Here is a 16,281-nt window from a genome sequence, read left to right as displayed (position 1 = left end):
CACTTGGGCTGAAATGGTCTGAGCTTTATTCCTGGTGTTCACCTCATACAATATATAAGAGCAGATTTGGACTTCATCAGAGATGTGTGTCCAGGAACTGTGATAGTTTTCTCTGATTTGGCTCAGTGTCTAATTGCTACAGCAGCAATTCAAAATCTATTAATAAGATTGGAAGAATATTAACTGGGAAATTGAAGGGTTCATGATCCACTGCAAAATGTGCATTCTATGGCATAGAAAGATCACAAGCTCTGGCACTTCTCTGTTTCTGGGAGATGAGGTACATCTGTTGGACAAGGTCAGAGGATCTTTCTCTCAAACATAAAACTATCAGTCGTTTGGAACAGAAACCCTGCCTGTGATTTCTATCACTGGTCCTGCCACAAACTCCACCTTCAAACCATTCTGAAACCAGCCAGGGGCATCATTTCACTGTAACATAGTTTTCCTTCATGCTAGGCACCTCAGTTGAGTTATAGGAGGGGGGAAGCAAGAGTAATAGAAATTCTGAATACCAAAGAATGAACACTTCAGGGAGCTGCATTCACTGCTAGCGATGTGGGAAGGGGAACTACAGTAGTTGGGAAGTGACAAGCTTGTACATTTCATCAACTGTGTGGTGGCAGAGTAAAGGTTTGCATGTTAACAGTGCATCTTGGGGCATGGCTGAAAGAGGGAAGAGTTAAGGTTGAATGGGCAACCTTAATTGTACATTTCCTGGTTTTCAGACGTTTGTTTTTACTCAACTCAGTATTCTGAAATGGGACAATATACCACCAAGCATCCTTAACTCTGTGCTAATTTAAGTTTTTTTTGCCATTGCCCCTTTTATATAGATGTGTGGAGACTCCACGGCCCAGCTTGCAATGCTTTATCTTGATGATGAGTAACCTACATGCAGTGGAGCGGAGTTCACTTTAATCAAGAGGTAGCATTGTATGCTGTAGCCTGTAACCTCCATGAATTGCACCACTCTAATAAAAGTGAGAGTATGTAATCTGTTGCATTGTATGATATTTAGGTGTGAATTTTTGTGTCCAGGCAAGTGGTCACCTCAGTTAGGCAAATTGTGGGTGTTCCTGTTGTAAGGTGATTTGTATTTTCTTAAAGAGCCCTGCCAAATAATGAAATAAAACACAAAGTCTGGAAATGATCTAGTAAGAGATGGCACTTGCTATGGTAAAGAGGTAGCTGAAGAATGGGGTGACCTGCTATTTTTCAGGCAGTACAGGACAAAGATATATGAAAAATACAGGATAAAAGTTTCCATTAAGGGATACCACATTTTAGTTATGATACAAAATCATACATTGTATCACACTGTTTGATATGTTGTATGATTACTGCTCTAAAACATTTTTTATCTGATCAAAAGCTTTTTAACAGTTTCTTATTATATGCGTTCAGCACCCCACCCAGTCAAGGACCTTCCTTATTACATAGGATGGGTGATCAGACTCCCATAGTCACAGGGGCAGCCTAATTGAACAAAGCACCATGCCTAAATCTCTGCTGGGTACCCAAGTCATCAGCCACATACTGGCTGACCTTTTTCTAATGGTTATCCATGACAGTGGATCAGGTGTGACTCTCCAGATGTGGCAACTGTGTGTAACTATCTCTGCCCAAGTAGTAATTCATTTCCCTGGGCCACAGGCACAGTGCTGGCAAAGTTTATCTCATAGTGTTCCCCTTGGCAGGTAAGCAGCCCTTCCCTTTTATAGGGGCTGTCTGACAAGGTAGTTCAGTTCTTCCCTTTCATTTGGGAGGGAGGCTAGAAATGATTGTCTGTCTCTCTGTTACCTGAAAACAGGGCCAGGAAAAGAGGGGAGGGAAGCCGGTACAAATTACTGGGGCCCAGCGGTCTGGAAGAGAGCCCAGGGCCCGGCTTCCCTGACTTCGTCGGCCCTGTTTAGCTGGTCTACCCTTGCTGAGGGGCCCGAAAATTTTTTTCCACTGGGGCCCGAACCCACTCTCGGCAGCCCTGCCTGAAAAAGAGGCATTTAATTTGCTTAATTATTTAGTTGTAAACCATTCCTTAAGATCATGCAGAACATAAAACAGATACAAATCCCACAAAGTAAACTCAAATACTTACCCATGTGAGAGGGATCAGAAAGTTTTTATTGTCCATACATCCAAAACTTCAGGGCCTGATTCTCATGTGCACCAGGACTCCTTCCCTCATACCACTCTGGCAATGTAATGAGGCCTTAAGTGGGTGTAAGTTCAGTAGGTCAGAGCACTATAAAAGGGCTTGAGTATAAATGAGAACCAGCCCCTCGATTTATACTCTCATACCTGGATCCACATTATTCAATTGTGGGTCTTTCATCAGGATTGCATTTCACTGTAGTCTTCTGCCATCTCAGTATCATTTCAGCACAGCAATTCTTTATCAACATTGCTGTTTGACTAAATTATTGGTATCTCAAATTGAACATCCGATGGTGAAGAAACACGCTGAACTGTTGCTGACCTTATCTGTGCTACAGAAATGAAACATTGGCAATGGAACTAATGGAACTTGCATCACACAGGTTTAAGCACAAATGGTTTAATGCAACCTCACTGGCCCTGCTAAACTGTGCTTTGAGACCTTGCAGGGTAGCACCACACCCATACTAGCACTGTCCTAAACCATTTCAGTTGCAGAGCTCTCTGATTACCTATCCCAAAGTTGCTGGCACAGCTCCCAACAACACTGCATTCCGAGAGACTTTGAAAGGCCATCAGTGCACTGTGGGATGTAATGTGAGGACAAGTTTCAGTTTGTCTATATCTACATTGTTCCTAAAACAATTAATACTAAAATAGTTCAGCTCAGTCGGTATTCCTGATGAAGCATAAGCTATGTGGTATTTAGCCCCACTATAAACTCTTTGGAGCTAGGGTTGCCATCTTTCTAATTGCTGGTAACTGAATCCCTGAGGCTCCACCACTGCTCCGCCTCTTTCCCTCCAAAGACCCAGTCCCATCACTAGCTCCTCTCCCCTTTCCCCATTGTTCGCTTGATTGTCTCAAGGTAGGAGGTGCCCTGCAGGTAGGAAGTGGCCCTGGCTGAGCAGGGCTGCCACAGATTAGTGACCCTGCACCTCCTCTAGCCCTGCAGTAACTGGACTTTTGGTTAAAAACCAGGCACCGGCAACCCTAAATGGCGGTCAGACACAGAAAACCAAAAACTGGACTCTCTGAGTAAAATCCAGATGGGTGGCAACTCTGTTTGGAGCACTTTTGTGTATGTATGTGAAGTGTGTTACAATTGTTTGGGGAGCAAATACTTATTAAGGTAAATTTATGTAATTTAGACAACACCATGGTGATGGCTGAAGCCCTTCTAAATTCATAGTTGTCAAGTTTCACTCACAAGTCGAGGAGGTTGTACAGCACTGGGAGGAAATTCGGATTTTGTTTCTCCAGTTTTACTTTCTCCTTTTCTATCTTGTTCCCACCAAATCTGTAATTGTTCTCCATTTCCTCAGCTCCCTCCAATCCTGCTGGGGATATGAAATTTGCTGCACACCTTCAGATTTCTAGCAGACTGCTCTCCCTGTCAGTTTAATAATTGGTGCTCCCTTCTGTGACTGGAACCCACCAGTAGGCTGAGTAGGAGGGCACTTGTGTTAAACACAGCAGAAAAACACCCATCTGATCAGTGTGTGCCTCCACAATATAGTTATCTGTTTCAGAAGCAAAAGCGAGATTAACAGTCTAGAGGAAATATAGTGGAAGCAGGGCCGGCGCTTCCATTGAGGCGAACTAGGCAATTGCCTAGGGCGCCAGGATTTTCGGGGGGTGGCATTTTGCTGGGAGGAGGGAGCGGCAGATGGCTCCGGTGGACCTGCTGCAGTCATGCCTGCGGAGGGTCCATTGTTTTGCGGCTCCGGTGGACCTCCCCCAGGCACCACTGCGGCAGCTCCACTGGAGCCGCGGACCAATGGATGCTCCGCAGAAATGGCTGCGGCAGGTCCACTGGAGCCGCGGGAGTGGCGCGCTGGCCGGCAAAATGGCCGTGCGCCTAAGGCGCGAAAAACTCTAGCGCCAGTCCTGAATGGGAGTCAGGGGAGCTGGCAGGAGAAATGCCCCAAATGCAAGGGCTATCCTACTTTAGCCATACTCCTACTTTCATCAGGACTCTCAGTAGGCCTGAAAGTGAGTGTTTGCATTTTCAACCTACAGTCTGATTTTTAATTTCAGGTTTGTTTGCTTTATACAAGGAGAAAATCAGGAGTTTCCCAGCCTCTGAGCTGAAGCGAGAAAGTCTCCTTTCAGCTTGAATGAAGATTTAAAAACCAAAAATAATCCTGTTGAATAAGGCCTGCTGAGCCATGGAAGGAAGAGCCCAGGCTTGCTTCCTGGTCGGCTTTTCTTTTTTTCATAGTCATACCTGCAGCAATAGGATTTAATTTTCTTTCACGAAACCAAGTTCCATGATTCTGTATGGAAAATTACTGCTGAATTGAGCTATCAGTTCGGAAAAGAGGCCTAAATATATTGCTTAACCCTTGGTAGTATACTATTTACTATGATCATACCAGTCAAAAGACATTATTGCTTTAAGAAAAATAAGCGGTTTTGTTTCAAAGCACATGGAACAAACGTGAAATCTATGAGAAATGAATTATGAAGCATGAAGCTATTAAGAGGTAAAGTTCTACCTTATGGAAAACTTTTCATAGAACTCCTTTGCTCGGTAGCCTTTTTAGGACCACTAGAGGGTGCTCCAGGAGAACTAATAATCTCCTGCAGTCCCTTCTACCGCATGCCCAGATCTGTGTTACTAATATCAGATACTGGAGTGAATTTTTTGGTGAAAGTGAGTTACTATCAGCACGAGTTGAACCAAAACTATTTGAAGCATAAACGGTTCAAGCTTCATCCACACCACTTTGCTGGGACACTTCATTCTTCATCTACAGCAGCGGTTTTCAACTCGTGGTTTTCAAGTCTGCAGACTGTCTGAGATTTCCAATGGGGTCCGCACCTGCATTTGAAATTTTTTAGGGGTTCACAAATGAAAAGAGATTGAAAGCCACCGAACTACAGCATCCTTACTGTTCCAGGGGTAAACTTTCCTTGAGCAGTTGCTGGTAATAGTTCCAAAAATGGAGCATTTTTGTTGTAGGGGCAGTTTTTCTTTCCATGCCACCTCTTATGTCTGATACTGAACACTTGGCAGTGAAGTAAGTGTATTCAGTGATAAAACTGGCACTCTGTAATATTTTTTCATTGGTATGTACAACTGCCTCCATTGTTTTGTTTGTCTATGAGTGAAGCATCCCTTATTGCAGTTACTGTATTTCTAATTGCTCACTTCCATCCTATGTTCTTCCTTATGACTCTCCCCTTCGTTTTCCTTGACAGACTCGAACTGTACAGAAAAGTGCCAAATCTGCGAATCCTGGCCTGCGGTGGGGATGGAACGGTAGGTTTTCTGTGCATTTCATGTCAAACTCGATGATTGTCTCCATTGACTCAGAAAGGACAGAGTTGGACAAAAAAGCCCCTGCAAGGAAGACCTCAGTCCAGTATGTGCTTGAAGGGAACATTAATAATTAAGAGACTTTTCAACATGATAAAATATATTGCAAAATTTCCCTTGCCACCCTGGTTAAGAATATCTAGTGGGTAAGGTGCTATCTATTATAATATTTGTGGATTACATTCTTGTTATGAATAAAATATGGACGTGATACTATACCTAAAAAAAGCTTCCTTCACCCTTAAGCAGCTTTTTCAGCTGAACAATATTCAATTTTACTGGTCTTTTCCTCTGCGGTATCACCATTCTGACTGTTGCTGATGTCCCAAAACTGATGATCCAGTGGCAAGGGTATGTGATGTAGGCATAGTTTGACTTCTGTATTTGGGGGTGGGAGGGAGCAGTTCCAGTCAGACCAGCAGGACCACATATGTGTGTGCGGGGGTCAGACTCCATGCTTGTCCGAGACTTGCAGTTGGGGGGGCAGTATCCTCTGTCTAGCCCAACTATGCCCATGGTATGTGACGAGGCATCAGGAGATCCACTTTCTATTTCATGTCTGCCATTGCCTCCCTTTGTGACTATAGGCAAGTTGTGTGCTCCTCTCCCAATTCCTTTGTAAAGTATTTTGATATCTGTGCATGAAAGAAAGGATGATTCAGTGGTTAGGATGCTACCCTGGGAGTTGGGAGACCTGGGTTCAATTTCCTGCTCTGCCACAGACTTCCTGTGTGACCTCGGGCAAGTCATTTAGTCCCTCTGTGCCTCAATTCCCCATCTGTAACATGGGGCTAGTACAGGGGTGTGATGAGGATCTCTAAATTAGAGATTGTGTGGTGCTCAGATTCTACATGGACAAGGACCATATAAATATCTAAGATATATAGGTGCTGAGTATTAGATGTGGTTGTGATTCTTCTGCTCATACACGTATACTCCTGCTAGCTCTCATTGAGTTAGCATAAGTATAAGTAGCATTGTAGCTGCATTAACACAAGCAGCTGCAGTGGAGACATGGCCAAGCCATGCCAAGTACAAACCTCTCTGAAATCGGTGGATATGTGTTTGGCATAGCTCAACCATGTCTTTGCTGCTGCTCCCCGTGCTACTGTGGCTACACTGCTAGCTCACTGGGTGCTTGTGGGAGCATATGTACATGAGGAGGAGAATCACACTTGTACTTCCTAGTGTAGATGTAGCCTATTTGTGAGCCAATATAGAATCTTTCTTCTTCATAATCAACTTCTCTCAATATTGCCTGTGATTTTGTCATAGTCCAGTGTGTATGACATCGCATTGTCCCTTCTGAGATAGCTAAATATGATCAGGCACATTTCCACCAGGGTGGTATATAAGGTGTAGGGGCTACCCTGATGACAGAACTCTGCCACCTGAACTGAGAAATCATATAATTGAGGGTTAAATCTGTTGGAATGGTTTACAATGGACATAAGCAGGGATATTCAAAGGAGCCTAAAGGAATGAGTCTCCCCTCACACTCCCATTAAGTTTCAGGGGAATCTGGGTATCTAATCTCTTTAGGCCCATGTAAAAATCCCAGCCTTAGTGAATATAAATATGAATGGAAGGGTGCCTTCACTGTCAGAGAGAAAGTAAGAGTGAACCAGCTAGGGTCCAGCAAAGGGACATCTTCTGTGATTCACTAGAGATTGTTTCCTCCAGAACCTACAGGACACTGTTTCAGCAGAGGACATAGTGAAAAAAGATAACCTTCTAATGTCTTTGTCAAATGTATGCAGTCTACCATCCAAGGAAGCTGAAACTATAATGTGAGATAGTCTAGGTCCACAGAATTTTAATATAAAAATTAGTGCAGCTCGATTGGTTCTTACCAACTCTTGTTTTCTCTGACTTCACGGTATGAGCAATAGGGGGCAGCACCTCCTCATTAGTGTGAACAACTCTAGACTGTTCTCTTTGCTGCTGTTAAATTTGAAACAAATTAATATCTCATTGTCCCAAAAACCAATGAAAAATCTTGTTCAGATGGGCTTAGTGAATATTCAGTAAGACCAGATATCACTTTGCCTTGCTGACATGAAGCAGAAAGTGGAAGCTTTTCCAGTTTCATTCCTTGCTCTCCTTTTCCTTGGGATACATGGAAGGCTGTAGCCTCCAGGGCTATCAATCCTTTCACCATTACACAGTTCACAAAAGATGGTAGGCCTTGTCACCCCTAACCCCAAGATTGCTGTTGGATATTTAGAGACTGGGTCAAACTAAATAATAAGGCTTGCCACTCAAATAGAATCAATTTATGTATCATTTCAAAGCAGTTTTACAAAGGTGATTTAATAGTATTATCTCCACTCTCCAGATTGGGAGACTGAGGCACAGATGAAGTGACCTGCCCAATTTTAGATAGCAAGTCAATGACAGAGTGGTGGTCCACTTGGCTTCAGGAGGCCCAGGATTTCACCTTAGGGTTTCCTGACTCTATCTCCTATTCTAAGCACCAGGGGCCAGATTTTTAAAGGTATGGGAGTTAGGCTCCTAGCCCCTTTTGAAAATCCCACTAGGTGCCTAAAGACCTTAAAAAATCTGTCCCTCAGTGACTGTGCTTTCCACACCACCATTTTAAAGTGTAAATTCTACATTATTCTAATATAGTTAAATAGCTCTTTTCAGCTCAAGGAAATGCAGAAAGTCCTTTAAAAATTCTATACCTACAAGAGTCACTTCCACCATCACATACCACTAATCCACAGCTATTGGTAGAACATGAAAGCCATTTAACAGCACAAAGCAACACTACTCAGTAGTAAACAAGAATTCTTTAGCTACTGGAGCTCACGTAGGAATTTGGCCCAGATAGCAAAGCTAACATTTCCACTCTTGGAAAAAGTACCTCGGGATCTTTGATAACCACAAATGATCAGGACCTTGGTTTTGTGCCTCATTTAACGGATGGCATCTCCAGCGGTACAATGCCCTTTAACCCTTACTTTCAATGCTGTTACTGTGAAAAAATAATTAGGATGAGTTTCAGATGTTTGTTCTTAGTCATTTTCAACTTAATTTTTTTATTCAAGTTTTTTAAAATGCTGTCTAGTTTTGCTTTATGTTTCTTGGTACTCTGTAGAAGATAATCCAAGGAGGTCTTTTGTTTTATGACAAGAATTTCAATTAAAAACCTTCAAAGCAATGTTCAGTCAGGTATAAATACAAGTCCATAATTGTAGGTGCTTTTGTTTCGTGCTCAGGGAGGGGGTGGAAGTGATTGTTGTTAAACCAATAGAACAATAAATAATGCCAATTCATTATTTTTAATAATCAGTATTTATACACAACTTGAAATCCAGTTGCTCCTTGTAACACTCCTGTGAGGCAGGCTAATATATACTGTTATCCCCTATTTTGCGGAAGAGGAAGCTCAGGCAGGGAAACTAAATGGTTGGTTTTCAGCAGTGCTCATTTCTGCGTCTCCCACTAATACCACTTGACCATTTGTGTGATGAGGATAAACTCTGTCTGTTTCTCTCTCTTTCACTATTTAAATCCACCTAATTTGATTTCTTTCCCTTTCCTGTTCTCTGTTTGCAGGTGGGCTGGATCCTCTCCATTCTGGATGAGCTACAGCTCAGCCCCCAGCCTCCTGTTGCTGTCCTTCCCCTTGGCACTGGGAATGACCTTGCTCGCACCCTCAATTGGGGAGGGGTAAGCACTGACTCCAGTACCCTCTTCTTTGTGACTTACCTGCTATGCATTCTAATTGATAGTTGTTATAGGATGGGGCTTCTGCTAGCTACAGCAGTGGAGTGAAGACAGGGATGTATCCAAAATCCATTCCAGACTGAAATTGATTTTTGTGCCTGTTTCCATTCTTAAGATGCACTTAGAATTATTGCAGATGGAGACAAATACAACTGAAGTTCTTCCCTGTTCCATGGTGGGATCCAGAGTCTATTCAAAGCTGACAGCAAAATTTAATTCTAATATGTCTTTCTATCCCACACAATGAAGTAACATACAGGGCACCTCAGCTGCTCTGATAACTAGTGCCTGCTTTGGCCCAGATCCTGCAAATGAACTGTGTGAATTTCAGCAGCTGCATGTGGTTTCTTGAATGCTACTTTTGCTTGTTTATTGGTTCTTATGGATTTGCACTCTCTGAGTTTTGCTTTGATTTTTGGGTTTATGCAAGCCTGCAAAGTGAAATCTCAGCTCATCTGAAACAAACAAGTTTTGACATGGTTTGTGGTTGCAACCATCCAACCCACTCTGACATCTATGAAAAGGTTTCTGCGAAACTCAGATTGCATCTGCCCAAAGGTTCACCAACCCATACTGCATTTCAGGTTTGCGATGAAACAAGGCAAGATCTTATGAACAATTTGGGGCAGGGATTTTATTGCATGTGTGTACAGAATCTTGCCACCTGTGGTCAGTAGGACCTGTGGACATGGCACTCTTAGTAAAATCTGTTAAGTCACCTCCATATACCATTGGCCTTACTGTGCTGGTCAGAGATTGTAAATCTCAACAGTTGTTTGCCAAACTTCTTGTTCCTGGTTCATCCACAGTCTAAATTTATGAACCTGTTGGGCAGACTTAGTCTGGATTTCGTACAAACTTCCTTCACACAGATCTGGCCTGACATGGTCACTGGTGTCTCAGTCAGGTAATTAACGTGTGACGTGATGGTGTTCTAGAAGTCTGTTAGTGAGTCTTTGGTGGTGCTCATTCTGCTTCCAGGGTTACACAGATGAGCCTGTCTCGAAGATTCTCTGTCACGTAGAAGACGGGACTATTGTCCAGCTGGATCGCTGGAACCTCCAGGTGGAACGAAACCCCGATTTGCCGCAGGAAGAAATTGAGGATGGGGCACGTAAGGTTAGAGCTGCCTGTTTTACAGCAGAGAGAGCATGCAGGATGCAAGCTGGGGTTTCTAGGACTCAGGAAAACATTTTCCACTCTTGTCTCCTCCTACAGCAAGGTTAAAGATGTCACCACAGTCAGAAGTAGGTCACAGTTACAGCATGCTGCCCATTTGTTGTCCCTCATAATGCTCGATATCTGAGCGCTTAAACAAACTCCTTGTTCCCTGGGTCAAAGGGCGAAAATCTGTGGCATCTCATTTGTTAGATTATTACTTCTTCCCCTGGCCTTGTTAGCTGTGGTAATGAAAGCTAGCCCCATGATCCAGTCCTCAATTGATTGAAAAACCACAAAGCATATGTATATTCTTAGGGCTGCTGCTAGTGGATACCAGTTGTGTATCTGTTCTCTAAGCAAGGTGTTGTTTATGGGTTGCTAGCCTGTGTCTTTTGAGGTTGTCACCCCCTTCCCTCTGTGTGGTTCTGTTACATCACTGACCCTCCCCCATTTGGTCTACGAGTTGGAAGGTTTTCAGATATTTTGGAATATTTGTCATGGGAGGAGCTGTATTTCTGTTCTCTCCGGTGTAATCCGCAATTATTTTAAAGTGAGGCAATAGCGAGAAAAGAGATTGTGCGAAAATGACTCCTTGTTTCTGCACATAGAGCCCTCTAACCTTTCTGAGTTATAATTTACTGAACTACTAGCTTTCCTTCTTGTCAGCCTAATAGAGCCAATAGAGCAGTGAAAGGGCCAGATGTGCTCTAGTCTGCCTCATGCATCAACAACAGAATTACCAGCCGAGTTCTGAATCCAGGATCTGTATTGCTGCTGCTGATGTATGAAGCAGAAAGAACACAGCTTGATTTTTCAGATGCCATGCTGAGCTTGCAGTGCCAGCAATTAGAAGAATCTTTGTTTTGACATGTTAAGTAGAAGATTGCTGAGAGAGGATAAATAGCGAACCCCATGATGCCATGTTTACAGAGTCACTTATGTGACCATAAAGCACTACAGATGTTTGTGTTCTTTCATTTTTGCATTTGATTATCTTCAGCAAGTTGTTTCCAGCCTTCTTAGCAACTCTGCATATAAAATTTCCCACAGCTTTCTCTTCTCTCCTTCTATAGCTTTTCAATAAGCTGTTAATTTGAGGGATGGCATGAAATGTTTGGTTGTCTTTTCTTGCATACTGTACCCAAAACAGTTTCACATGTTTTCCTTTCTGGTCTTTGATTGCAGCTTCCACTCAGTGTCTTCAATAATTACTTCAGCCTTGGATTTGATGCACATGTCACGCTGGAATTCCATGAATCCCGAGGTGAGAGGAACTCTTAATTCCCTTAGCTGGGGAATCATAGGAATGGACAAATGGCTTCTGAATTTTAGCTAGGGTTGTCTATGACAACTTGTTTCCCAAATCTAAAGAGAATGCTGAAACATATTAACTCCTGTCCCAGACAAGAAAGTGGGAAGAATGATTCTAACACTAGTTTCTGAAGGACTTATTATGCCACAGTTGGACAAATGTGTCCAGTTTTGTGCATCACACTGAAGAAAGGATACTGAAGAAATAGAAAAGGTTTTGGTGATATAACAAGATTGATGAAATTGGTTGGAAAAGCTGAGATTCATGGAAGGAAAAGAGACTAAGAGGGGAGAGGTTTGAAGTTTTGAAGCTTCTAAAGGAAATGTTAAAGAGAGCTGTAGATACTATAAAAGGCTTATGTTGATCCAGAATGAGGGCATGTGGACAAAAATAAGGAAACAGCAGAGAGAAAAAGAGAATTTACATTGGGTGCAAATTTTTCCCACAGTGGGGGAGGGTTTGGGAGGGGGAGTGATAGGGATGTAAAATTGTGGATTGTAGATGGCAGCAGTAGTAAAGTCATGTTTACAGAAGAACTAGAGAAAGACTTATTATGGAAGACTGTGGTATAGTATTATTAGGTTGAGTTGGACAATACTGAGCCCTAGATCCACTGTGTTCATAGTTAAATAAACAGACCTTCATAATAATCCATAAAAATCCCCCAGGAGTCCTAGCGTGGGGTCTCTTCATACTGATGAAGATTGTATTCTGCCAGAAACTCTCACAGAATTCCAAATATGCCTAAACAGCTGAGTTTTGACTTGACAGGCAGTACATTGTGTGCATGTGTTAGGTAAGCATATTTATATTACCAGAGCTCCTGTTCAATATTCCTTGGTCAGCATGTTGTTGATTTAACTGTGTGAGTTTTGAACTGAAGCCTCACTTGTTCTCATTTTTATACTATAACAATGCCATTAAAAAAGTAAAAAGGTAACACCCTCATGCCAGGCTAAATAAAGAGCTGAATGTCTGATGGAATGAGCTAATGCATATTTTATAATGTTTAAGACTGCTGTAAGCTTCAGGAATAATAATGAAGGGCCACAGAAGGGCACAGGAATGAAATGACGACAGCACTATGCATTTCTTTATGAATGCACCCCAGTGTGCATTCCTAATGTGGTTGCAATACAGTATAGATGAGTTTCATGGCTACCCTCTCGCTTAGTGGAAGCATTGCTTAATTATTAAGTTGTAGAGTTATATAAAGAATGAATGTTATTCCAGACATGCCAGTGTTCTAAAAATTTAGATGAGAGAGAGAAAATACTCAGAGCAATCTGTGTTTGGGTATGTGTGGATGGGAAAGCTTGCAAAGCACCTACATCTGCTGTTCCCATTCTAGCTGGCACAGTTATTTTCTCACTTCCTTGAACACAAAAACTTACAAATGAGTCCTGCGTATATAGGGGGAGAAAAACTTAAAGCTTACATTTTGATGTCATTGTTGTCTTGTGTGTGTTTGTTTTCATTTAATTTCCTCTGTCATGTGTTATTTATGGAAATAATTGGGATGGATCAGACTCTGATCTGATTTACAACTGGTATAAATCCAGAGTAACTCTATTGAGATCAGTGGAATTACTCTGGGTTTACACTAGTTTTGTTAAAGCAGAATTTGGTCTAATAAATGGAATGTGCATGCACATTCCTGCATTCAGAGCTATTGTTAATGATATAAAATATCATGAAGCAAATAAAATAAATAAAGATACTGACTTGAACTTTCCTAGTCCACGCAGGCATTTCACAGTGTGGAAATGTAACTGCCCTCTAAAGTAGTTGGGTATTTCCCTTTAGGTAGACTAGGTAGTAAGTATCTCAAATGTTACTTTTAATGAATGTTGCCTTTTCAGTGGTAACCTCAGTGCTTATGTGACAGTTACTTGTTTGAGGGGAGACTGAACTGTTAGGCTTGGTCCTGAATATGGGGCAGCATGTAGCTATGCTGTTCCGGGAAGCACTCTGGGAAGGAAACTCTGCTTCTGAGTCTCAATTCCTCCCCTGTTCCGCTCTTGCTCAGTTACTTCACCCCTTTTAGACGTGCCACTTATTTCCTAATCCTTACCCCCATTTCTGGCCACATCTAGTGGCTGAAGCTTGGGGTGTAATTGAGACAGAGCGCTTCACTCCTCCTCACTCAGTTTCTTGAGAAGTGGGTGTGATGGGCTGGATCACAGAAACCCCCTTGGGGCTGCCAACTGATGTGCCAAGACTACTTCTGCCCCTGCTTTCCTGTCCTGGCAGCTTGGGATTTCAGTGCCCTGCCTGGTTTGAGCTAGACCCGCTAACCTGCTGCAAACCCAGACCCAGGTCTGAACCATGTCCCCTGACAGCTGTAGGCTTAATTGAAAGCAGTTTAAGAAGTGGTCCTGTCTTTAACACTCAGATGCCCAACTCCCAAATGGAGTCCAAACCTCAAATAAATCCCTTTTACCCTATATAAAGCTTATACAGGGTAAACTCATAAATTGTTTGCCCTCTATAACACTGATAGAGAGAGAGATGCACAGCTGTTTGCCCCCCCCCCCAGGTATTAATACATACTTTGGGTTAATTAATAAGTAAAAAGTGATTTTATTAAATACAGAAAGTAGGATTTAAGTGGTTCCAAGTAGTAATAGACAGAACAAAGTGAATTACCTAGGACCAATCCTATTCAATTTATTCATAAATGATCTGGAGAAAGGGGTAAATAGTGAGGTGGCAAAGTTTGCAGATGATACTAAACTACTCAAGATAGTTAAGACCAAAGCAGATTGTGAAGAACTTCAAAAAGATCTCACAAAACTAAATGATTGGGCAACAAAATGGCAAATGAAATTTAATGTGGATAAATGTGAAGTAATGCACACTGGAAAAAATAACCCCAACTATACATACAATATGATGGGGGCTAATTTAGCTACAACGAGTCAGGAAAAAGATCTTGGAGTCATCGTGGATAGTTCTCTGAAGATGTCCACACAGTGTGCAGAGGCAGTCAAAAAAGCGAACAGGATGTTAGGAATCATTAAAAAGGGTATAGAGAATAAGACTGAGAATATATTATTGGCCTTATATAAATCCACGGTACGCCCACATCTTGAATACTGTGTACAGATGTGGTCTCCTCACCTCAAAAAAGATATTCTAGCATTAGAAAAGGTTCAGAAAAGGGCAACTAAAAGGATTAGGGGTTTGGAGTGGGTCCCATATGAGGAAAGATTAAAGAGGCTAGGTCTCTTCAGCTTGCAAAAGAGGAAACTAAGGGGGGATGTGATAGAGGTATATAAAATCATGAGTGATGTGGAGAAAGTGGATAAGGAAAAGTTATTTACTTATTCCCATAATACAAGAACTAGGGCTCACAAAATGAAATTAATAGGCAGCAGATTTAAAACAAATAAAAGGAAGTTCTTCATGCAGTGCACAGTCAACTTGTGGAACTCCTTGCCTGAGGAGGTTGTGAAGGCTAGGACTATAACAGTGTTTAAAAGAGAACTGGATAGATTCATGGTGATGAAGTCCATAAATGGCTATTAGCCGGGATGGGTAAAGAATGGTGTCCCTAGCCTCTGTTCATCAGAGGATGGAGATGGATGGCAGGAGAGAGATCACTTGATCATTGCCTGTTAGGTTTACTCCCTCTGGGGCACCTGGCATTGGCCACTGTCGGTAGACAGATGCTGGGCTAGATGGACCTTTGGTCTAACCTCGTACGACCGTTCTTATGTTAAAATAAAATAAAACACGCAAGTGTAAACCTAATACAGTAAGAAAACTGAATACAGATAACATATCACCCTCAGAGATGTTTCAATAAGCTTCTGTCACAGACTGGATGCCTTTCTAATCTGGGCACAATCCTTTCCCCTGGTACAGCCCTTGTTCCAGCTCAGGTGGTAGCTAGGGGATTTCTCATGATTGCAGCCCACTTTGTTCTGTTCCACCACCTTATGTGGCTTTGGCATAAGTTGGGAATCTTTTGTCTCTCTGGGTCCCCAACCCCACTTCTAAATGGAAAAGCATCGGGTTTAAGATGGATTTCACTACCAGGTGACATGGTCACATGTTCTGTGAGACCCCAAGACTTTGTTCCTCCCAGCCTGACTCAAAGGAAGGCCTGCAAGCAAACAGAGCCATCCACAGTCAATTGTCCTGGTTGATGGGAGCCATCAAGATTCCAACCCACCATTAATGGCTCACATTTTGCATAATTATAATAAGCCCTCAGAGTCATATTTCATATTTCTAGTTTCAGTTACAAGAGTGATACATTTATACAAATAGGATGACTACACTCAGTAGATTATAAGCTTTGTAATGATACCTTACAAGAGACCTTTTGCATGGAGCATATTTTAGTTACATTATATACACACTCATTAGCATATTTTCCTAAAATCATATAGAGTGCAACATCACTGTGGGAGTCCAGGGCATGCAGCCCCTGCCTTCCACCTATACCCAGAGCTGCAATTCAGGCAATTTTAATGTGGCCATTCAGAAGGAGAAGCAGATATCCCATTCAGCAGCTGCTGAGGACACTGTAACTCTTTGTAGGCAGAACCACCACTTGTGCATGTAAATAGGGATGCAACTT

The 16,281-nt window shown here is 42.2% G+C and overlaps 1 protein-coding gene across 3 annotated transcripts in view; it reads left to right on the top strand.

The window, feature by feature from the left end:
- Window positions 1-16,281, top strand: part of DGKI (diacylglycerol kinase iota) — a 305,312-nt gene that overhangs the window by 164,607 nt on the left and 124,424 nt on the right. For all 3 annotated transcript variants that reach the window (XM_030543871.1, XM_030543854.1, XM_030543862.1), the window contains 4 exons: window positions 5,365-5,425; window positions 9,047-9,160; window positions 10,199-10,336; window positions 11,564-11,642. In XM_030543871.1, coding sequence (XP_030399731.1) covers window positions 5,365-5,425; window positions 9,047-9,160; window positions 10,199-10,336; window positions 11,564-11,642 — 392 coding nt within the window. The remainder of the gene's footprint in view (window positions 1-5,364; window positions 5,426-9,046; window positions 9,161-10,198; window positions 10,337-11,563; window positions 11,643-16,281) is intronic.

This window comes from Gopherus evgoodei, chromosome 1, assembly GCF_007399415.2.
Source record: "Gopherus evgoodei ecotype Sinaloan lineage chromosome 1, rGopEvg1_v1.p, whole genome shotgun sequence".
Lineage (NCBI taxonomy): Eukaryota > Metazoa > Chordata > Testudines > Testudinidae > Gopherus > Gopherus evgoodei.
This window is presented reverse-complemented; position numbering and strand designations above follow the sequence as displayed.